General features: G+C 45.4%; 1 protein-coding gene across 1 annotated transcript in view; it reads left to right on the forward strand.

The window, feature by feature from the left end:
* The first annotated feature begins 10110 nt into the window (after positions 1–10110).
* CD101 (CD101 molecule) overlaps positions 10111–23663 on the forward strand; it is a 36204-nt gene continuing 22651 nt past the window's right edge. Inside the window, exons 1-4 of the mRNA XM_045801417.2 lie at positions 10111–10215; positions 16978–17358; positions 18676–19092; positions 23057–23443. Coding sequence (XP_045657373.2) covers positions 10173–10215; positions 16978–17358; positions 18676–19092; positions 23057–23443 — 1228 coding nt within the window. The 5' untranslated portion in view covers positions 10111–10172. The remainder of the gene's footprint in view (positions 10216–16977; positions 17359–18675; positions 19093–23056; positions 23444–23663) is intronic.

Below are 23663 nucleotides of genomic sequence, written 5' to 3' on the forward strand. Positions count from 1 at the left end.
TGGAACACAGCGGCTCTTCTGACTCATGACCCGGTTTGGAGCCAAACTGGTCCAGAAGGTGCCAGCCCCTGTGATGTAAAAACAGTGCTCCTTCCCAGGCCGCCGGCTTCCGGAGTCCAGACAGGAGAGGACACTGAGAACCTGACTCCCTGCTGGCCTCCAGCCCAGGACACACACAGGGCCCTGGACAGGGAGCATCTCTAATTGTGAGGTCTTCAGGGGCTGGGGCTGTGTCCTCGTTCCTAACCTTGCTGAGAGACTGGCAGTTCCAGGCACGTAGAAGGTACATGCGTTCTATCAATGCACCATTAATGCTCCGCTGGGGGAAATGGCCCATCACTGCGTGCTGCTCGCTGAACTGGGGGGGATGCTGCCCACATCAGAATGGGACATGGTCAGAGCTGGGTTTTCTCAGTCCCCTACTGATGACTGAAACTGTTCTTGCCTCGGTTTAAATTAAAAACAAATCGAAAATTTACTTACACACGTACCGTGTGCCTCAGCATTGGGCTGATCAGCACAGGGAACTTGCCACTTACTTAGGGGTCCGCAGGCCGCGGCACATACTGTTTGCTTGCTTGGAAGCCTCTTCCTGCCCGTGTGGCTCGGACTTCTCCTTCGGGGCCCAGGAAGCCTTTTCTGCCCCCTCTAGGCTAGGCGAGGGTCCTCTGACAAATGCTCTGGGAGTCCGAAAGTGGTGTGAGGGCAGGGACCATTCCCTGCTGTGTCCCCCACCCCCTGACCCCAGGGCCTAATTAAGGCAATAGCTGACCCTGGGATGCTTACACCGTGCCATGGACCAGGCTCAGTGCCTGAAGTCGTCCCAGGGTGGCTCCCTAGAAGCTCTCTTAACTGCTCTCCATGAAGCTGGATCATCCAGAGAGAAGCTACTCCTTTCCTCCAACCCACAGCCCAATGCGTGTGGCGCCCTGTTTTTTAAGATACAGGTTTTGTTGTTATTAGGTAGTACAGGCATGGCAGAACCAAGACAGTGTGTTCTACTCACAGATCCCAAGGGGAGGGGGCGCACCACACCACAGTCTGGAAGGCCACACGGGGAAGGCGAGGGGCCATCGGTTGATGGAGGGAGGGAGAAGCACGGGCAACAGCCTTTCTTGTGGTTTTCACAGGAAGAACAGGCGAGTCAGGGTCCGCAGGCATAGGGGTGATTCGTTTGGATCATTTCAGTGGGCTCTGGGGTGCAGGGGTTGTCCCTAGTTTTCTGGTACCTGGTCGTGGGGTGAGCAGGGCAGGGGACAGTGGCCTTGAGTGGGAGCAGCGATGGAGAGGGTAGCAGGGTGGTGGGCTCTGGATCGGTGGCTTTGGACGTGAAAGGCGTGCTCACGGTGAATCAGTTCCTCTCTCTGGGAACTGGCTAGCTCCGGGAGGGGCAGTCCCCGGGATCAACGAGCCCCGGATATCAAAGCCACACAAAACAGTATAGAATGACATGATTAATACACTCGCCACCTGAGGCTGGCCGAGCTCCCCCCGCGGAGCTGAGGTTCGCCTGAGTCCTCCCTGTTCCGTGTATCCACCGCCAGCACCGCTTACTGTGGTTACGTAAATCCGTTCCATAGTATGGGCACCGATGAAGTGTGAGTGCCACAGAGGTGCGCGGAGAGGCCTAGGCATGTGACAGGTAACAGCACTACTCACGCCCAGAATGTGGACACTCAGCTAAGCACTGGAGTTTAGGAATCCTGCCGTAGTTCCTGCTTTGCTTTTCCCTGGGTACCTTTTCAAATAACCACGTTGGGGCAAGCCCTAGAGAAGTTAGTGACCTCTACCCCGAGCTCCTTAAAAGTAACAGGTGCTTGCTACCCTGCTCTCTGTCTCCTGCTCCCTCGTGACCTGGCGTGGAGGGCTACCCTGACCCCAGCTCGTTGCTCCCGCCCCTGCTCCTGGGATGTGTAAGTAATAAATCTTGTGACTTGACTTCCTTTGTGTGAGTGCACTGACACTACACCATCCGTCAGAACGACCCTGGGGAGCTTGGGTGCAGAGGAAGCTACCTGCTGACCTCGTGTGCGTGGCTTGTGTCCCTTCATTCAGCAGGTCATAACCCGCATAGTCTTAATTCAATACACCAGCGGCAGCTTCCCAACCAAGTGTTGGTAAATGTAAGATGAATTCTCTGGGAGGGCTCAGCAGAGGCAAATTGCTTTATTATTTTTTTTAAGATTTTATATATTTATTTGACAGAGAGCACAAGAAGGGGGAGCAGCAGAGGGAGAGGGAGAAGCAGGCTCCCCGCTGAGCAGGGAGCCTGATGAGGGACTCGATCCCAGGACCCCGGGATCATGACCTGAGCTGAAGGCAGACACTTAACTGAGCCACCCAGGCGCCCTGGCAAATTACTTGCCAAAAAAAAAAAAAAAAAAAAAAAGCTATCAGTAGGTCCAGGCAAAGCTGTTAACGACTGATGGGGAACAAACCACCAAAATATGGAAGGATTCTATACTTTGTTGGCTTCACAGATGTTTGTTAAATTCTGACTTCATTTGAAAGAAATCCTAAATTCTGACTTCGTTTGAAAGAAATCAAAGCTGAAAGCTTTAGATAAGGCACGATAGGTTTGGTTTATGCGGGGGTGGGATAGGAGGCTCCGGACAGCAGGCCCATACCCAAAGGAAAGACCTGGGCTTCTGTCCAGAGCTTGGCGAATGAGTGTGTTGGTTGAGGTGAGAATACCCTGTGTAAGACACACAGGAATCCTTCTACAGTTCTCAGCTTCACCTGACGTGTTCTGTTAATTGATGAACAGCTCTAGTTATCTCAGATAATGGAGTTCTACTGTTACAGTTCCCATTCTCAGAGATAAGGAGATTCAGACAGACATTAATTTGCTCAAATGAAGCAAGATTGGAACCCAGACCTTTCTGACTCCAAAGTCTGCACACTGGTGCCCCCCCCCTTACCTTCAGAGGACACATTCCAGGACCCCCAGTGGATGCCTGAAACCCCTGATAGGGCCGAACCCTGTATTTACCATGTTTTTCTTTTTTTTCCTGTAAGTACCTTAATACAATTTAACTTATAAATTATGCACGGTAAGAAGTTAACAACAAGAGCCACTAATAAAATAGAACAGTTATAACAATATTCAATAATACAACTAGCAAATGTGGTTTTTGTCTCTCTCAAAATATCTTACTGTCCTGTACTCACCCTTCTTGTGCTGACGTGAGATGGTACATGCCTACGTGGTGAGGTGAAGTGAGGGGAATGACATAGACACTGGGACGCAGCGTGAGGCTACTCTTGACCTGGTGAAGCACGTGACAGAAGGCGGATCGTCTGTTTGCAAAAGGCCGGGTTGCCTGCCCAAAGCGAAGCTGTGGACGAGGCGGGGAGACGACTGTCCATGTTCTGAATCAGTACCCAGCCACAGTGCCCGGATATTTTAAGCCCTCAGCAAGTATTTGTTGAACAGATAGAAAGATGAGTAAGCACTGGACCCTGTCATTATGCAATTTCTGGTCTCCTGGGGGAGGGAGGCACGTAAGTAATTCATGTTATTATCATATAAAAATTATACAGTCTACAAACCTAGATTTTAAGTTTCTTGAATGAACAGGCATTTACCAGGTAGGGAGGGGGCAAGGTTCGAAGCAGAGGGGATAGCCTTTGCACAGGTGGGAGGGACGTGATGGTAAGACACAGCAAAAGTACAAGTGGTTCTGTGTCTGAAGGGCGAGGTGGTGGGAGAGTTTGCAAGGGCCAGCTTGTAAAGGTCAAGTCAAGGAGTTTGGACTTGATCTTCTAGAAATACCCGGGGAGTCACTGGGACACTTGAATCAGGAGAATGCATGGCGATGTTGACATGTTAGATCACGCTGGTATCGGGGGTAGAGTGTATAGGCAAGGCCAGAAGATGAAGTGAACTGCATGAGTCCAGCGGAAAAATTGAGGCCCTCGGTTGTGACAGCAACAGGTAAGATGAGTTCATAGAAGATTTGAGGAAGAAGTGATGGGACTTTATAAGTGGCTGTGGAGTGTGGAGGCCAAGCGTGGCTCTGGGTGGGTATTGGTGCATCCGACCACAACGGAATCGCCGACGAGAGAGAAGACGAGGATTTCAGCGTCAGGCTCCAGTCTGAGTTTCCTGGGGGAGCTTCAGATGGAGATGTTCTACCAGCGAGGTGGCTGGTCTGGCCCCGAAGGGAGAAGGTGCGGTTGGAAGTGTATCTGTGGTGTCTGCGTACAGATGGGGGATGAGAGTGGCGTGAGGGGCAAAGGGCTGCTGAAGCCCAGGAGAAGACCACGCCATTGGCGGTGGGCTGGGAGGAGGATCCAGTAAGAAGGGGCCCACGGGGCTGAGGGAAGATCCTGGAGAGAGTGCAATCGGAGGAGGATGGATAGAATTCCGAGCCGGTTTCCCTGGTTTTTGCCTCTGCCCACGGAAGTCCAGTTCAGGCTTTTCCCCACAGATAGGAGGGGTTGCCACGCACCTTGAACAGCTCTTCTGCCTAGGTTGACTAGTTGTCAGCTTTTGGTGGAGCCGGGAAAGTAGGAAGAGACCTAGGTATCATTCTCCATTATGGGGGCAAGGTCATGGCTCAGGGGCAAGGTCGTCACCCAGGGCCAGCTCGCAGCTGGGCCACCTCAAGGCCTGTTTCTTCCTCTGCTCCACGAGGGCGTTGACTGAGGTCACCGCCAGCCCTTCCTGTGGGGTCATTGCTTGATGTCCCAGGAATGTAGGCTCAGTCCCCGGGCTTCCTATATCCTGGCAAGTTCAGCACTTGTGGAGTGACGCTCAGTTTAACCCGGATTGTAAGAGCGCAAGCAGGGGGAATCATGCCCAGCTTTCTGCTGACCCCTTGGGGTTTTTCTTTACCATCCTCTAGTCACACTCTATCTCACACACATCCTGCCTTCTGAAATCAAGAATGGCAAGCTAGAAGTACAATGGAAAGAGCACTGTCACCTCACACCTGTCAGAATGGCTAAAATCAACAACACAAGAAACAGGTGTTGGTGGGGATGTGGAGAAAGGGGAACCCTCTCGCGCTGTTGGTGGGAAGGCAAACTGATGTGGCCATCGTGGAAAACAGTGTGGAGGTTCCTCAAAAGTTAAAAATAGAATTGCCTCTGAGGCCCTCAGTTTGTTTCTCATAGTCCATAGTGACCGGTGATGGGTAGCAAGGAGGGCACGTATTGCATGGTGCACTGGGTGTTATACGCAACTAATGAATCATCGAACTTTACATCGGAAACTGGGGATGTACTGTATGGCAACTAACATAACATAATAAAAAAACATTAAAAAAAATAGAATTGCCTTACGACCTAGTAATTCCTATACTGGGTGTTTACCCAAAGAATACGAAAATACTAATTCCAAAAGATATGTGCATGGCTATGTTTACTGCAGCATTATTGACAATAGCCGAATTATGGAAGCAGCCCAAGTGTCCGTCACTGGATGAATGGATAAAGAAGATCTGGTATGTATATACCATGGAATATCACTCAGCCATAAAAAAGAAAGAAATCTTGCCATTTGCAACACCATGAATGACTCTAGAGGGTATAACGCTAAGTGAAGTAAGTCAGAGAAAGACAAACACCATCAGATTTCACCCGTGTGGGATTTAAGAAACAAAATAAACAAAGGGAAAAAAGACAGACCAAGAAACAGACTCTGAACTATAGAGAACACACTGATGGTTACCAGAGGGGAGGTGGGTGAAACGGGATGGGAATTAAAAAGTACACTTGTCACAGTAAGCACTGGGTGATGTGTGGAATTGTTGGATCGCTATATTGTACACCTGAAACCGATAAAACACTGAATATTAACTATACTGGAATTAAAAAATAAAAGCACTGAGCCAAGAGCAAGAAGGCAGCCATTTCCTAGCCATACAATCTTGGCCAGTTGATTTTTCTGAGCCTCAGTTTCCTCATCTGTAAAATGGGATTTGTAATACCTGTCACATGGTGATGTGAGCTCTTCTATAAAATTGCCTATGTGAAAATGTCCCTGTTGAAATAGTTTTGGGCCCACATGCTTCAGAGAGGAGGCCACGATACCTGGGATTTCTGTGGAATATTTGTGCATGTCAAATATGAAAAAAAATACATCTTTTTTTATTAATCTTCCAGAAACTGGAACAGAATTTTTTCTTTAGTACATTCCTGTGTCGCTCTGTCCATTCCTGGCTCTCTCCCTCCATCTGACTCAGGAAGTGCGTTTTTACATTCTTTTCAGCTGATACAATTACAATGCAGTGATTCCCAAGGTAATAGAATAACACTCTGTCTCCCTGGCTCTATTTTTTCTTTCTTCTTTTTTCCCCCTTGACAACAGAAAACTGCTTCTTCCGCTTTTTTTCCTCCAGAAAAGAAGCGACATCCCTCTGTCAATGTTAATTCTGGCAGAAACGGAGCCACTTAAAATGGAAAGAGGAAAGAAAAAATTTTTTTGGCAACAGCTAGAAATGAGAAGTTGTATAGCATTTACTTGGTTGAATGTATTTCAGGAATACCGATACTGTGTATTATTGGCAATGATTGTCTCTGGGGTCAATGCTCACTTTGAAAAGAATTCTCTTGTCAGTGCATGTAGCCGATTGATTGTAACAGTGGTTCAAAGTCTCTACCTCTCCTTTTGCCCTGTCACTTTGCAGTTCCCCTCACTAAAAAGATGGAGCCTGTTAACCCATCTCTTGCCTTTGGACTTGGCCATGTGACTTGCTTTAATCTATGAGGTGTTAGCAGCCGTGATAAAAGGAGAAGCTTTAAAAAGTGCTGTTGTGTTTCCACGAGTTCTTTTGGACCCCTGACATCACCATAAAAACCTGCTCAGGCTAGCCTATTGGAGGGATGGGCGAGGGATACAAGCCAAGGCTGGTCCAGGACAGGTGACCCACGGGCTTGTGAACAAAAGTAAATGTTAACTGTTGTCAGCCACCAAAGTGTTGTGGTTTGTTCCACATCAATAACTAACTGATAGAGTGTATTTGCCTAAAATTTCGGTGCCGGGGGATGACCCATATTTTCTCCCACTGAAATGATGGACAAATTACTGTACATCGAGCCCCACTGATACTATAGTCAACGGCCTGGGGAGGAAGTTCGAAAGGCCCATTCAAGGTAAACTACCCTTTAATTGTTCCCTGAATATAACCTGCACATCCCTGCCTCTGTATCTTTGTACATTTCATTTCTCCCTATTGGAATTTCCTTCCCTCCCTCCTCTGCCTATTTGAATCATACCGGATCCCCAAGGACCTACTTAAAACCAGCCTTTTCTGAATGACCTATGGCTGCTCCCTGCCTACAGCAGCCCCTCCAGCCTATTAACTCTTAGGAGATTTCTTGTTTGAGCCGTAAATTGGATACTCAACACGTGCTGCCTCATTTGGTTACTCTTCCTTCCTCTCCCTTCCCCCCCGCCCCTCCCTCTCTCTCCTCCTCTCTCTCTTTCCCTCTTCCTTTCTTTCTTTCTTTTTCTTTCTCTCTAACAAATACAACATAGTCTCACACACATATGATAAAACACATATGGAAAAATGTTAAAAATTTTTAGTAGGTTTATGGTGGTTTTACATCCACAAATTCTCGACACTCCTCCTTTCAAAAGGCACAGCCTAATTTCCCTCCCCTTGAGTGTGGGCTGGAATTAATGATTCACTTTTAACAAATAGACTAAGGTGGAAGTGATGGCGTGTAACTTTAAGACTAGTCCATAAAAGGCACTGCACCTTCCTCCTTGGTCTGTGTCTTTTGGATCACTTGGTCTGGGTGAAGCCAGCCGCCATGTTGTGAGGGCACTCAAGTGTTGCTGTGAAGAGACCCACGTGGTTAGGAGCTCATGCCAACTGGCTACTGTTTTTGTTTTTTGTTTTTTTAAAGATTTTATTTATTTATTGGACAGAGAGAGACACAGCGAGAGAGGGAACACAAGCAGGGGGAGTGGGAGAAGTAGAAGCAGACTCCCTGCTGAACAGGGAGCCCAATGCAATGCGGGGCTCAATCCCAGGACCCTGGGATCATGACCTGAGCCGAAGGCAGACGCTTAACGACTGAGCCACCCAGGCCCCCCTGGCTACTGTGTCTTATCTAAGTTGTTTATTAAGTTAAATTTCAAGCTCCTGGAGGGAATAGCTCATCTTCCACGAAGCCTTGCATAGTACCTTGGAAAGGGAAGTACAGAGCTTTTCACTGAAGAGATTAATATTTGTAGTTTGACTAATCTTGGAGTGCTAATTTTTAGATATCATCACTAATAAATAAGTCCAGAGGGGGAGAAAGTGAAAACTTAAAAACGGTAGAATTTAGAGGCTTCCAGACCTGAATTTGTTGAATGTTACCCTACTCTACTATAATGGCCATTGGGAAAATAAGTTCTGTCTTAAAATGTTAACTTTTCCCTGAAGATTGGCCTGATTTCCCATTCTCCTCAAATCAGCTATGCTCTCTCCCTCCTTCCAATGTCCATACCTCTTTATTTGTATTTGTCCTACGCGACCTCACCTAACTTACCTCGTGTGAGAGCCAGTCGTGCTCCTGCTTGCCTCCACATGCTCCACCATCCCAGACAGGAGGTCCTAAGATCAGAGGCTACCCTCTAATTCCAAATGTGTCTCTAGCTGTTCCTCTACGATATTTTAAATGCCCTAATTCAGGACCTCATCATTGCTTATATGGAAAACTGCAAAAATCCTGTAACTGGCCTTCTTGCTTCTAGCCTTGCTTCCCTCCCTCGTCTTTCAACCAGTTAGCAATACACAACATGGAAAACCCAATCAGGCCGTTCTCCTCCTAAAGAAGAAAAAGAAGAAAGAGAAAAAGGAGAAGGAGAAGGAGAAGAAGACTTCAAAAGCTCCCCTTGTCTGTGGGATAAAGGCCAAGGTCCTGGGCCTGGCATGCACGGCCCAGTAAGATCTGCCCCAGCCTACCACTATAGACCCTGTTCCCTTCATACCAGCCTCAAGCTTTACTCAAACAGGAAGGTGTGGCTGGTGCATCATTACTCACACTAGGCTGCTTCTCCCCCAGCTGTAACTGCCCGGAACTGCCCGCCTTCCTCCCTGGTTGTCTCATTTGGCCCAGCCCAGTGCATCCTGTCCTTCCCTCCTGCCGGCCAACCTTTCTAACTCCGTTTAGGGGCTGCAGTGAAGGTTGTGCTTGCAACCTTGCATTGTGGTTCTCTGACGAAGTGGAAGTTTCCTGAGAACAAAGACTGAGGTGTTAACATCTTCGTACATGCAGTATTTACCAAAGCACCCAAAATGTAGAAGTACTAAAAAAATGGTTGGATGGATGAATGGAGCAGGAATCTGCCTGAAACTGTGGCCTGAAGCACACCAGTTTATTACTGACCTATCTAGATATATCCTTGACCTAGGCAACTAATGTCTTCAGTGAGCCCCTCCTTATATGATCTTGTCTTCCAGGATTAAGTAGGAATAAGTTAGCCTGGGTTCAGTGCCACCTGTTAGATTTAGGTATTTACTCTCCATCTTGGTGCCAGGCCCATCTTGGGCAGATGAAGACTCACTTAAATGTCACATGATGGCTGTGGATATTCACCCAGCACTTACTATGTACCAGATATCGTTCTAAGTGCTTGACATGAATGAGTTCATTCAACCCACACGGCAATCTGATGGGGTACATACTATTAGCATCTCCATTTTACAGATGAGTGTTAGTAAGTTTTCTAAGATCACACAGATATTGCGAATAGAATCTGCATGCAAACCCAGGCAGCCTGGCTCCAGAGACTGTTGCCATTACCACCACCTCGTGTCTCCCCACATTCGTGTTTTCCGGGGGCCCTTCTTCCCAAGAGGGAAGGAGAGGGAAGGGCTAAGAAGAGAACATTTCTGCTTGATTTTTTTTTATTTATTTGGTTTACCTACATTCTTTTGTGATGGACTAATGATGCACATTTAGCCAGGATGAGGCCCACCTTTTCTTATTTTTATCTGTATACACTTACCCATGAAGATCACTCACTTTTCTCACCCAGATTCAAGTGATTAGCAAAGAGCCATATGATGCAAATGGTTTTGCTCTTTGCAAGCCATCTGTGTTTCTCAGTGCGCTGCAAACCACACCATTGCTTCCTCTTTACCTTTGTAGCAAGGCACAGCATTTGTCATTCAGTGTCTGAGCAACTTCAGTGACACCACGAGGAAAGGTCTGTACTGGGCCAAATGGCACACATCCCACATGTGGCATCTTTCTTTCTGTTTCTGAGTAAGTGTCATAATTCTGCATGTCTCTGTTGTCCCAGGAGCTAGTCAACAGGAGGCTGCTGGGTGGCGGAGAAGGACAATTTGATATTTACAGGCAAAAATTGTGCCACACATCTCTGGTGTGTGCTCTAATTTTTGACTTACCGATAATGGTTTCCTGGTCTACCTCGGCGCCCTTGAGTTCTAGGGAGGTGCAATGCTTGGCTGAGTCTGTGAACCTGGGCCCACCAATGTTCACATTTGTCTGTGCTGCCCAGACTTGACCTTACCCTCCTGGGCTAAACCATCCCTGGAGCAAGTGAGGACTCAGCTCCCCAGACTGAGAGGTGACCTTATGTCTTGTCTGATGTGTTTGTCTTGGGGATGTGGCTGGATGAAAGGGCTTATGAGAGCACTTAGTAGTTTTAGGCGAAGCTAAAAGAAGGTTCTGGACATCCTGGGAGCTGAAGTGGGAATCGTTCTGAGGGACTGAGAAGGGGCCAAAAGATTTACTGGGCTCTGCTGAAGGGCACATGGAAGGTCTTAGCTGGTCCAGGAGCACTTACACATATTATAATAGGGTGGAGAAAGGGGAGATTTGGAAGTAAACAGGAAAACAGATGACCTGGACTGGAAATGGAATCGTTCCAGACCAGGGGCAGGTACTTTTTTTGTGCTGTGGGTTCCTGTAGCATCCAGTGAGACCTATAGATCCCGCCTTAGGATAATTGTTTAAATGCCTAAAATAAAATGTGCAGGATTATAGGGGAAGTCCATCATACTGAAATGCAATTATCAACATCATTCTAAGTGGTGATGTAGTCATTTATTGGCTTCTTTACAGATTCCATAACAAGATCTAGAGGTGGTCTGTTAACCACCAAACTTCAAAGGAGTAATGAGTATGAATAATATTTTAAGATATCTGCAACAACTGTAATGTGATGTGAACATATCTGTGGTTTGTTGTCTACCCTCATGACTGAAGGAAATGCTAAATTTTCATTAAGACTAGTGAAAATAAAGATGTAGGGTTTTTTTTCACTTGAGTTTATGGACCTTTTAATCCTGCGTGTGGACCCAGGTTAAGAACTGCTGTAGAGACTAGACTGAGTTTGTACAGGGACTTGAGTGACTGGGATCGTAGTGAACTTAATCAGCAATGTGGCCAGAGCTGTGGCTAAAGCATGAAGAAGTGACAGCCTTCAGCACAACAGCTTGCTTCAGAAGCTTTGGCTTGAACTGAACCGGGCTCGTGTTTCCGCAGACATTAGATCATGTGAGGTAGGGATCCGATCTGGGGCCTGATGGGGTGAGAGGTGGCCTGCAGGGTTAGTTAAGAGGATTGGTTAGACACTGAGATACCACCTTACGCCAGTTAGAATGGCAAAAATAGACAAGGAAAGAAACAACAATTGTTGGAGAGGATGTGGAGAAAGGGGATCCCTCCTACATTGTTGGTGGGAATGCAAGTTGGTACAGCCACTCTGGAAAACAGTGTGGAGGTCCCTTAAAAAGTTAAAAATTGAGCTACCCTATGATCCAGCCATTGCGCTACTGGGTGTTTACCCCAAAGATACAGACGTAGTGAAGAGAGGGCCATATGCACCCCAATGTTCATAGCAGCAATGTCCACAATAGCTAAATCGTGGAAGGAGCCGAGATGCCCTGCAACAGATGACTGGATTAAGAAGTTGTGGTCCATATATACAATGGAATATTACTCAGCAATCAGAAAGAACGAGTTCTCAACATTTGCTACAACATGGACGGCACTGGAGGAGATAATGCTAAGTGAAATAAGTCAAGCAGAGAAAGACAATTATCATATGATTTCTCTCATCTATGGAACATAAGAACTAGGATGATCGGTAGGGGAAGAAAGGGATAAAGAAAGGGGGGGTAATCAGAAGGGGGAATGAAACATGAGAGACTATGGACTATGAGAAACAAACTGAGGGCCTCAGAGGGGAGGGGGGTGGGGGAATGGGATAGACCGGTGATGGGTAGTAAGGAGGGCACATATTGCATGGTGCACTGGGTGTTATACACAACTAATGAATCATCGAGCCTTACATCGAAAACCGGGGATATACTGTATGGTGACTAACATAATATAATAAAAAATCATTATTAAAAAAAAAAAAGAGGATTGGTTAGTTGCTGGGTGATGGATGCCCACCAGACTGTCTTGGCAAGTGTTAACAGATAGAAAGCTTGGTGGCTGGTACGTTCCTATTTGTCCTGTTTGGTTGTTGAGTATGATTATTTGTTTATTTATTTTAAAATTCTATTCATTTATTTATTTATTTATTTAGAGTGTGATTCTTAAGTAGACACGCTTTGTGTATTTGGACTGTGTGTTTGGCTTGCGTAGATGGGAAAACAGGGTGAACATTGTGCAACAAGTCAGATATTGCAAGTTCTCTCCTTCACACTCTTTTTTTTTTTAAATTCTGGTGAGTAGGCTGGAAGTCTGGGGTGAAGGCAAGTAGTAACCAGGTGCAAAAAAGAGAACCTGGAAGCTTTTCCTTAACCCACGTAAACAATTATCCAAACTGGGACATGTATTTATTGCTTCTAAGTTTTGACTCACTCTAAAGCATTCATTTTGTATAGAACCATGGTTTTTATGTGAAAGGCACATAAATCAGGAAGGAACTCGAAAGAACTTTGGAAGCCTCCTATTTGTCCTGACAACTATGGAGGGAAAATTATAAATAAGGGAGGAAATTAAATGCCAGTCAATTGACCGGTTGCATTGTTTAGCAAAGGTATACTTTCTCCAAATTAATTTTTTTAATAAACATAAAGATTGATTAATTCTGTTAGAACACGGCACTTGAAGAGTTAATGTTATCGGTAAATGAGCTCTTGGACTTAGCACTCAGCTTTGCCTCCCTGGTCTAGATCTGCCACCCCTCACCCTGACTAGCTGCCCTACATATAAAAACCATTCATGTGGGAGGGTGCTACGGAGGGACCCATTTTTTCTTCAACCTTACTGAGACTGTACTCATAGAAGCAAATATTTTGGTTGGAAGTTCTTTCTGCCTTCAAGGGCATGGGGGTTTTGTACGTGTAAAGAAAGATATTGCTTGTTGTGTTTGCTATTCTCCAGGTAGGTCTTGTATAAGGTGGAATCATTTGAAGTTGCTGTTTTTGTGTATCAAAAATAGTCAGTTAGGGGCGCCTGGGTGGCTCAGTTGTTAAACATCTGCCTTCGGCTCAGGTCCTGATCCCAGGGTCCTGGGATCGAGCCCTACGTTGGGCTCCCTGCTCAGTGGGAAGCCTGCTTCTCCCTCTTTCACTGCCCCTGCTTGTGCTCTCTCTCTCTCTCTGTCAAAATAAATAAATCTTTTTAAAAAATGGTTAGTTACGGGCCATTTTATACAATCCAACTTAACAGCTTCCATTTAAATAATACTGTAGTGGTAAATTCGGCAATCCCAGTGATCTTTCTGAAGAAAAGCCAGTATCATCAGAGAATTGTTTGGGTTTCAAAAGTGTGGCCCCAGTACGGTGTGTCCATCAGTCAGTGAGAATTTGAGCTGCTATGCAGAGGGTTCTAACCCTCTGTCTGTTAGAAGAGAAAACAACAGAACAGTCCTCTGAAGTATTTTACTCCCGAGGAGGAGGAGAAATAGGTGCAACAACTCCCACCGAGATTGTCTTTATAAGAGATGCTTCAGCGTATGGTCCCAGTGCATAGCCATTTGAGTTGACCTCTGTCAGCCATTCCTTTCCACATTAAAAATACGTATGAAATTTCCACGCTTTTGCTTCACTTTTCTGGGAAAGCAGTACCTTCCCACTCATGTTAGTGACCTCACGCCTCTACTAGGACCTTCCTTCATTCATGACCCTCTCTGGCGTCATCCATCGCTCCCCTCTGCAGCTCCTCTGCTCTTAAGCATGTCCAGCCGGCCCTCCCTGCCTCTCCCCTTTCAGCTACTCTTGTCAGCTGCCACCCTATTCTCCTGTTTCCCGGCTCCGCAAAACTTCTTGAAGTAGTTTCCACTCCCTGCAGTCACTTCTGATCCTTGAAATCCTCGGCCTCTGCTCTATTGAAATCTCCTTTACAAAGATCTCTGCTGATCTCGCCCTCGTCAAACTAAAAGGACTGTCCCCTGACATTAGGGTCCTTACCCTCACAGCAGCATTCAGCAAGCGGACAAGGCCTTTTTTTTTTTTTTAAGATTATTTATTTATCTATTTGACAGAGAGAGAGAGAGAGAGCACAAGCAGGGGGAAGGAGAGGAAGAAGCAGGCTCCTCGAGGAGCAAGGAGCCCAGTGCAGGGCTCGATCTCTGGACCTTGGAATCATGACCTGAGCCGAAGGCAGACACTTAACCGACTGAGCCACCCAGGAGCCGCAGACGAGCCCTTTTGCGGAGCATTTTTCCTCCTTTGGTTTCCAAGCTACTCTGTCCTGGCTGCTCTCCTACCTCCCTGGCTCTTCCTTCTGTGGGCGTGTTCCTCGCCCTGTCCCCTAAATAGAAGGACCCTCTAGCTACCTCTCTTTAGCCCTCCTCCTCGTGTTCCCTAACACTGCCCAGTACTGTAACCAACCTAATCTGCTCCCATGGCCCAGAACCTTCCGTGGTTATGAACAGGCATTCACAGGACGCAGTGAGAAGCAATAGAGACAGCCAGGGATTTCATATTTGCAAATCTAGGTTCGAGTCAGGCTCAACCAGGTACAAGCTTGTCATTGCTAAATGTGCGAATATCACAGACTTCTTAAAAGGATTAGATTACAAAGATTTTCAAAGGGTTGAATAGACTTCAAAGTACAAATATATATATATACACTTAAATATTATTTCCCAATGTTTGCTGGATATCCTTCCTGTTTAATTTATGGTATTTAAATTTAGCATTTTCAAAATCAAACAGAATTTTCTCCTCCCTTACCCTTCAACACAACAGTCTCTTCCAGATACCCTTATTTCTATTTTTTAAGGATTTATTTACTTATTTATTTAGAGAGCAGGGTGGGGGGCAGTGGAAGAGGGAGAGAGAGAATCCCAAGCAGACTCTGTGCTGAGCATGGAGCTCGATGCAGGGCTTGATCTCACAACCCTGAGATCATGACCTGAGCTAAAAGCAAGAGTCAGACACTTAACTGATTGAGCCACCCAGGTGCTCCATGATACCCTTATTTCTATTAACAGAATCATCATTCTCTCAGTCGACCTCATAAAACCTACCATCATTTTTATTTCTTCTTGCCTTCCATCCCTCCATCCACCCCTTAACCTCCAAGCATCCAAGACACTGAAAAACTCTCTAGATTTTATCTCCACCGTGGCTCTTATAGTCTCTTTCTTTGCATTCCTATTGCGGTCACCACTTCTCTCCTGGGCTACCATGATTTCCTAATGTTTATTTCTAACTTCCGTCATCCTACACAGCTGTCAGATTAATTTTCCTGAGACCTTCCCAACACTTCCAGTGGATTCCCCATCACCTAAACAGTCAAGTCCAAACTTTTAGAAGTGATAGTCAAGACCTTCATGATTTGGGCCCCAAATTCCTGTCCAGCCTTACCCCCTTCTATTAATCTTCATGTAACCTTTCCCCTAATCCAGTTTATCGCTCCCTAATTCCTAAACAAGTCTTTTGGTTCCACTTGTTCCCAGGACCCCGGGAATATGATCTGAGCCGAAGGCAGGTGCTTGACGACTGAGCCACCAGGTGCCCTCCTCCATATCTTCTTCTGAGCTCTATTCTGTTCATTCCACAACACCAGCAACTGCTCCCCATGGGACTCTTCTGATGTCTTTCCCCTCCTCTTCTCCTTCCACTGGGCCCCAGGCCCCTAGTGAAAGATCGGGCACACCCTTGGGCATCTCTGTCATTTGCTCTTTGTTCTTTCTGTGACAACAAACTAGCCTTTTATATTAGCCTAATCCATAAACACATGCATTTTTCATTTCTGCAAATGCTTGATTTTGAACACGGGCACGTCAAAGAAAATGTTGCCATTTGAGAATGTTTTCTCCTTCAAACCGAATACCTGAGATGTATCTCAACAGGAAACACTCCATAGTCGCCCCAACTGAACAATTTGGGTCACAGAAGAACCAAAGTGACTTTGAGCCCAGATCCTGGCGGACTCGACAGGCTGTCTTTTATGAAGTTTTCAATAAAGCTGTAGTGGCTCTTTAAAAAATGACAAAACAAAAAAACCCTCCACAGTATAGAGAGGAAGTGCTGCTGCCTTGTCAGCTGCTAATTTTAGCTAGTCCTGCATCAGACCTGGCCAGGAGCTACAAATAGTTCCAACCAACTAGCGAGACAGAGAGTGTGGCACCGCGGGCGGCGGGTAGATTCCCCCTCTCCAGCAATCTCAGAGAGAACAGCCCGACAGGTACCCGGGAATGAGAGCCTGAAGAACGAATTTGCTGAATTTTCCCATAAAATAACGTAAAAGGTGAATTATCGTGCATCGTATTGACTTTAAATAAGGGGCCTTAGAGAGCACTGGGCGCTAAGTGTTGCCAGTTATAGTAATTATAATACTGTTGAAACTAACCTTTTTTTTTTAAGTGAGTAGGAATTGCTATGGAAGTTGAAGTTGTGAGAGAAGAGCGAACTCATCAAGCCATTCCCCTGCTCCTCAGCCCGAAGGAGACGTATGAACATTTGAGTTGATTATAGCTAATAACCTGTGATCTCATTTACTAGAACTCTAATACAGGGCACTGCAATAAGGTGGCACACGGGGGACTGGAGCCCTAATCTATTTTTATTCTCCTTTCTTTCTCCTCCTTGCAAGCTAAGCTCAGCCTTGGCCAGAGAGAAGTAACCGTCCAGAAAGGACCGCTGTTTCGGGCGGCAGGCTACCCCGTCAGCATTGGCTGCAATGTCACTGGCCACCAGGGACCCGCTGAGCAGCATTTCCAGTGGTCTGTGTACCTGCCCAAAGCCCCGACCCAAGAAGTCCAGATCGTGAGCACCAGGGATGCCGCCTTCTCTTACGCGGTGTACGCGCAGCGTGTGCGAAGCGGGGGGATCTACGTGGAGAGGGTCCAGGGCAACTCGGTCTTCCTGCACATCTCAGAGCTGCAGCTGAAGGATTCCGGCGAGTATGAGTGTCACACGCCAAACACGGACGAAAGATACTACGGCAATTACAGCGCGAAGACTAGGCTAATTGGTAAGCCGTGGGCCCTCCTGTGCCGGCCAGCCCCCCGAAGCCAGAGCCCCGCCATCACAGTGCCTTGGCAGGTGACATGGCTTCGCGTCATGTCCTTGCTTTGGCAAGAGAGCCCTCGAAGCCCTCTGGATATTTTGCAGATGGGTCACAAATCGGTATCTCCCCTTCTTTAAAACTCTCAGTTTATCCTTCCAGTCAACTTTGCTGCCAAGAATTAGAAAGCGGGTGGTCTTCCGAAGGCCTTGTCCGCAGCTAGCCACAGGGTGATCGTAGCAACAGCACCCAACAAAACTCTGAGAGTTCTCCCCACGTCATGTCTCTTCTTGGAGGCAGGACATTAACTTGCGAAGAGAACCCATGTTAATATGGTCAAGTGGCAAGACATTCACTTGGAAATGAATATTCCCAAACTACTAATCCCTAGCATATTTACATAGAGAGAGATTCACAGTCCTTTCAATTACCATTTTGCTCCTTTGCCTAGAATATCTTAGCACCCCTTTTTCAGTCTAGCCAACTTCCACGTATACCTGGGGACCCAGTTTAGGTCTTACCTCCTGTGAAGTCTGTCCTGACTGTCTCAGGCAGTTTTCCCGTCTTTGTTTCCTCTTGATGTTCTATTCACATCACTATTATTAGCGCTCACCCAGGGTATGTGGTATTTGGCTACTTAAAGGACTCCTTCCTCACCTCGAGCTCCAGGAGAATACTTATCTCAGCCCCCAGCACAGTGACTAGCCCTGAGTAGTTGCTCAATAAATCTTCGTGGATTGAATCTAAGTGTTGTTTTCCCATAAACTTAGGCTGTGTGATTTCCTCTGAGGAAGAACACAATGATAGGGTAGTAGGATGGTTACCAAAACTTTGGTAAGGGTTGCGTTTTGGCTCTGAATGATTACAAGAGATTATTTCAGAACTTTACAAAGAAGCAGGTTAAGGCATAAGGAAGTGAAGTGACTTGCTCCAATTCCTGTAGTCAAACAGGGACAGATTTAGGATCAGAATCTAGGTCTTCTAGCTCCCAGCGCTCTTCCCTTTTAAATACTCTGTGTCTGAGTAGCTAAATTGGTCACAGCCTATGCTAAAAACGTAAAGTCAGGGTCAATACATCACTGAGCCATTAGTTTTGCCAAGTTCCACAGACTATGTATACAGATGCCAATGTTCCCCTTGGCAATAGGGAAAGCATAGGGCTGGTGGAAAAGCAACTCGAAGTATGTGCTTTACGGATGGTGGGTCAGGGCCCCATCTTCATTCAAGCAGGCTTGTCTGACAGGTTACTGGGCCAGTCGGTTATCATTATGCCTTTGCTTCCAGTTATTCCAGATACCCTCTCTGCCACCATGGGTTCCCAGACTCTCGGTAAGGAGGAAGGTGAATCATTAGAACTTACCTGTGAAGCCTCCAAAGCCACAGCTCAGCACACCCACCTCTCTGTCACCTGGTACCTGATGCAGGATGGAGGAAGAAACCAAACTACCAAGATTATTTCCCTCTCCAAAGATTTCACGTTGATCCCTGGGCCCTCATATACAGAGAGGTTTGCGGCTGGTGACGTCCAGCTCGGCAAGCTTGGGGTCAGCACCTTCAGGCTGTCCATAGGGAGCCTCCAGCCCTCAGATCAAGGCCAGCTGTTCTGTGAGGCAACTGAATGGATTCAGGATCCAGATGAAACCTGGACTTTAATCACGAGAAAGCAGACAGCTCAAACAGCTCTGAGGATCCGACCAACAGGTAATGATCTTCTCAAGAAATTCGTAAGTATGTGGATGGTGGGTATTTATGGGATATCTTTTTGGCTTTTTTCTAATTTTTTGGCAGGTCTAAAAAAACCATTTAGAAAGTTTGAATACTCTTTGGTTTTGGTATCTGGGAAGCATAAATAAGAGGAGGGACATATGATTTAGGGTCTGTCCACGGCAGGTTTTCTATGGGATAAGATCTGTTGAATGGTTAGAATGGTTAGACAGATTCCACAAGTCCTGCATGAAAATGGTTTTGCTGCCATCCTTGCCAAGCCCTGTGTAAGCACTTTATCTACATTACCGACTTTCTCTATCTGACCTCATTTAGTCCTCACCCTATGGGGCAAGTGGTCGACTCCCCATTTAAAACAAGGAACCTGAGCCTCAGACATGCAAAATGCTGGTGAGAGGTGGAGCTGGTGCTCGAAGCAGGTGTGTCTCTCCAAAGCCTCCACACCACAGACATCTGGGCCTCAGGGTAGCTCCAGTTTCCAACATGGAGCCTTGTCTTAGTCACTGCCAGTATTTCCTTCCACCTGACCCCATTTCCTGCTTGGGATGGTGTTACTCTTCACGATCCATTGGCATTTTCATCAAAGCAAGCGGAAGCCTCGGTGTTATTCCTGTTTTCTCTACATAAGCAATGGTCCTGTAGGAAGAGGTTTTGAAAACCACACATATTCATGCTAAAAGCAGGGATCCAATGGTAGATCACTGAAGATTTTCTTTCTTTCTTTCTTTCTTTCTTTCTTTCTTTCTTTCTTTCTTTCTTTCTTTCTTTCTTTTTCTTTCTTTCTTCTCTCAGTATTTTATTTATTTATTTGACAGAGAGAGAGAGCACAAGCAGGGGAAGCAGCAGGTAGAGGGAGAAGGAGAAGCAGACTCCCCACTGAACAGAGAGCCTGATGCGGGGCTCGATCCCAGGACCCAAGATCATGACCTGAGCCAAAGGCAGATGCTTAACTGACTGAGCCACACAGGCGCCCCTAATATTATTATTTGTTGTTGTTGTTGTTTTAGGAAGAGTGTTATTCTATTTCATTAAAAAATTGTCCTGTTGGACATGTTAAGTGTCCACATTATACTCAGTGAGTTCTGTGAGGTCACATCGCATGTGTTTTTTTTTTTTTCTCTTTGAGAACAATTTTTTATGTAAAACAGTCTTTATTTATTTTTACTTATTTATTTTGACAAAAATTGTGTATATTTAAGGTGTACATGTTTTGATACACATATTACCACAATCAAGCTAATTAACATATCCATCATCTCACATCATTATTTTTTGTGTGTAGTGGGTGTGTGCATGTGTGTATGGTGAGAACATTTAAGATCTCTATTCTCAGCAAATTTCAAGTATGCAACACAGTATCATTAACTGCAGTTGCCATGCTATACATTAGATCTATAGAACTTGTCTTGTATAAGGGAAACTCTGTACCCTTTGATCAATATCTCCCCCGTGCCCCCTTCCCCAGATCCTGGCAACCACCATTCTACTCTCTGCTTTTATGAGCTCAGCAGTCTTAGATGCCACATATAAGTGAGTTCCTGCAGTATCTGTCTTTCTGTGTCTGGCTTCTTTCACTTAGCCTAATGTCCTCAAGGGTGATCCATGTTGTTGAAAATAGCAGGATTTCCTTTTCTCTCATGGCTGAATAATATTTCAGTGTGTGTGTGTGTGTGTGTGTGTGTGTGTGTATATATATTCTCTTCATTCATCTATCCATCAGTGGACTCTTAGGTTGTGTCCATATCTTTGCTATCATTAATAATAAATATGGGAATGCAGATATGTCTTTGAGATCCTGATTTCATTGTCCTTTGGATATATACCCAGAAGCAGGATCACTGGATTATATGGTAGTTCTACTTTTAATTTTTGAGAAACCTCCACACCATTTGTTACCTTCCCATTAACAGTGCACGTCCTCCCCATCCATTTCTCCACATCCTCTACCAACACATGTTATTAGTTCTCCCAACCCATGCGCACAGGATATATTTCCATTTATTTGTATCTTTAATTTCTTTCATTAATATTTTACAGTTTTCAGTGCACATGTCTTTCACCTCCTTGGTTAAATTTATTCCTAAGTATTTTCTTCTTTTTGACATTATTGCAAATGAGTTTTTTTACTGAGATAAAATTAGCATACGACATTATATAAGTTTCAGGTGTGCAACACTGTAAGTTGATACTTACATACATTACAAGTGATCAGCACCATAAGTCTAGTTACAATCCATCACTATACAGTTGAGCCCCTTCACCCATTTCGCCTACTCCCCAACACCCTCCCCCTCTGGGAACCACAAATCTTTCCTCTGTCTCTATGAGTTTATTTTTGTTTTGTTTTGTTTGTTCATTTGTTTTGGTTTTTAGAATCCACATATAAGTGAAATCCTATGGTATTTGTCTTTCTCTGCCTGATTTAATTCACTTAGAGTAATACCTTCGAGGTCCATCCATGGTGTTGCAAACGGCAAGATTTCCTTCTTTTTATGGCTAAGTAGTATTCCTTTGTGTGTGTGTATATACCACATTTTCTTTATCCCTTCATCCATTGATGGACACTTAGGTGGTTTCCATATGTCGACTATTACAAATAAGGTTGCAGTGAACATAGGGGTGCATGTATCTTCTTGGTGTTTTTATGTTCTTTGAATAAATGCCCAGAAGTGGAATAGCTGGATCATATGGTAATCCTATTTTTAGTTTAGTTTTTTTAAAAAAGATTTTATTTATTTATTTGGGTGAGAGAGAGGGAGAGAGAACTCATGGAGAGGAGCAGAGGGGGAGAGAGAGGGACAAGCAGATTTCACGCTGCACACAGAGCCTGATGCAGGGCTCCATCTCACGAACCTGAGATCAGACCTGAGTCGAAACCAAGAGTTGGCCGTCTAACCTACTGAGCCACCCAGGCGCCCTATTTTTAATTTTCTGAGAAATCTCTATACTCTTTTCAATATTGGCTGCACCAATTTACATTCTTACTAGTGGTGTAAAAGTGTTGCCCTGTTGCCACATCTTCTCCAACACTTGGTATTTCTTGTCTTTTTGAGAATAGCTGTTCTGACAGGTGCGAAGTGGTATCTCATCATGGTTTTGATTTGCATTTCCCTGATGATGAGCGGTGTTGAACATCTTTTCATGTGTTTATTGGCCATCTGTGGAAATTGTTTTCTTAATGTCTTTTTCCAGTACCATGTTGCTCGCGTATAGAAATGGAACTGATTTTTTTTTGTGTATGTTGATTTTGTGTCCTGCAACTTTACTGAAATCATTAATTTTAACAGTTTTTTGGTGGAGTCTTTTGGGGTTTCTATATATAAGATCACGTCATCTGCAAACAGATGATTTTACTTCATTCTTCTGGCTTGAATGCCCTTTATTTATTTATTTATTTTCCTGACTAATTGCTCTGGCTAAGGCTTCCAGTATGTCAGATAGAAGTGGTGAGAGTGGACCTCTTTGTCTTTTCCTGATCTTAGAGGAAAAACTTCCAGCTTTTCATTGTTAGGTATTATGTTAGCTGTGGACTTGCCATACATCACATCACATGTGCTTTAACTTAGGAAAATTCCACTGGATGTTCTTAGCCAAAAAAAAGAGAGCAAAGAAATCACAATTTACAGTAGTTCAACATATTATAAAATATTTTTTATTCAAAAAAGATACATTACTGTATACTTTATACTTCTATGCATACGTCTTGCTTAACGGGATTGCATTCAGAAAACTATGTATGCTGTTCTTTCTGAATGATTGAAGGAATAGTCCAGGACATTTTTGATTCTAGGCATTTCTTTGGCTGACCTACTCCTCAGAGCTCAACTCCCACATGAAATTCAATCCCCATACTATCCTTACAGGGGTATTATCTCTCTGTGGTCCCAAAAGGACAGATGCTGTGGCTTCTCTAAATACCTGCGTTGCTTTTGTTTCCTAGTGAGAGATTTTCAAGTCAACATTTCAGCTGAGAGCACATTTACTGCAGGGAAATCCTTAGAACTGGTCTGCCTGGTCGGAGGCGGTGGCCGGGACCCACAGCTTCAGGGTGTTTGGTTCTTCAATGGTAATGAGATAGCCCGCATCGACGCCGGGGGTGTTCTGGACCTGAAAGGAGACTACAAAGAGAGAGCAAGTCAGGGACAGCTCCAGGTTTCAAAGTTCAGCCCCAAGGCTTTTGCTCTCAAGATCTTCTCTGCGGGCCCCGAGGATGAAGGTGTCTACAGATGTGCCGTGGCAGAGATGGCGAGAGCTCCGATGGGCTCCTGGCAGGTGCTTCAGCGCAAGCAGTCACCCGACCGCCATGTGCATCTGAGAACGCCAGCAGGTACGTGAAGTCAGAACCAGACATGCCAGGGCTGCTCTCTGCTTCCCTCCTTTGTGAGTCCAGGATGCATCCATGGACACAGTGGCCTCCCCCCGAAGAGTCGGGTGTCAGTCAGATCGCTTTGAGGTGGAAGAAAGAAAAGCAACCAAACTAGCTGAAGACTTAAGTCTTATTTCTGGGCCTTTAAATGGGCTGTGACCACAGACACAACCCTTAACTT

This window comes from Ursus americanus, chromosome 12, assembly GCF_024610735.1.
Source record: "Ursus americanus isolate L20-20 chromosome 12, mUrsAme1.1.p, whole genome shotgun sequence".
In the NCBI taxonomy this organism is placed as follows: Eukaryota; Metazoa; Chordata; class Mammalia; order Carnivora; family Ursidae; genus Ursus; species Ursus americanus.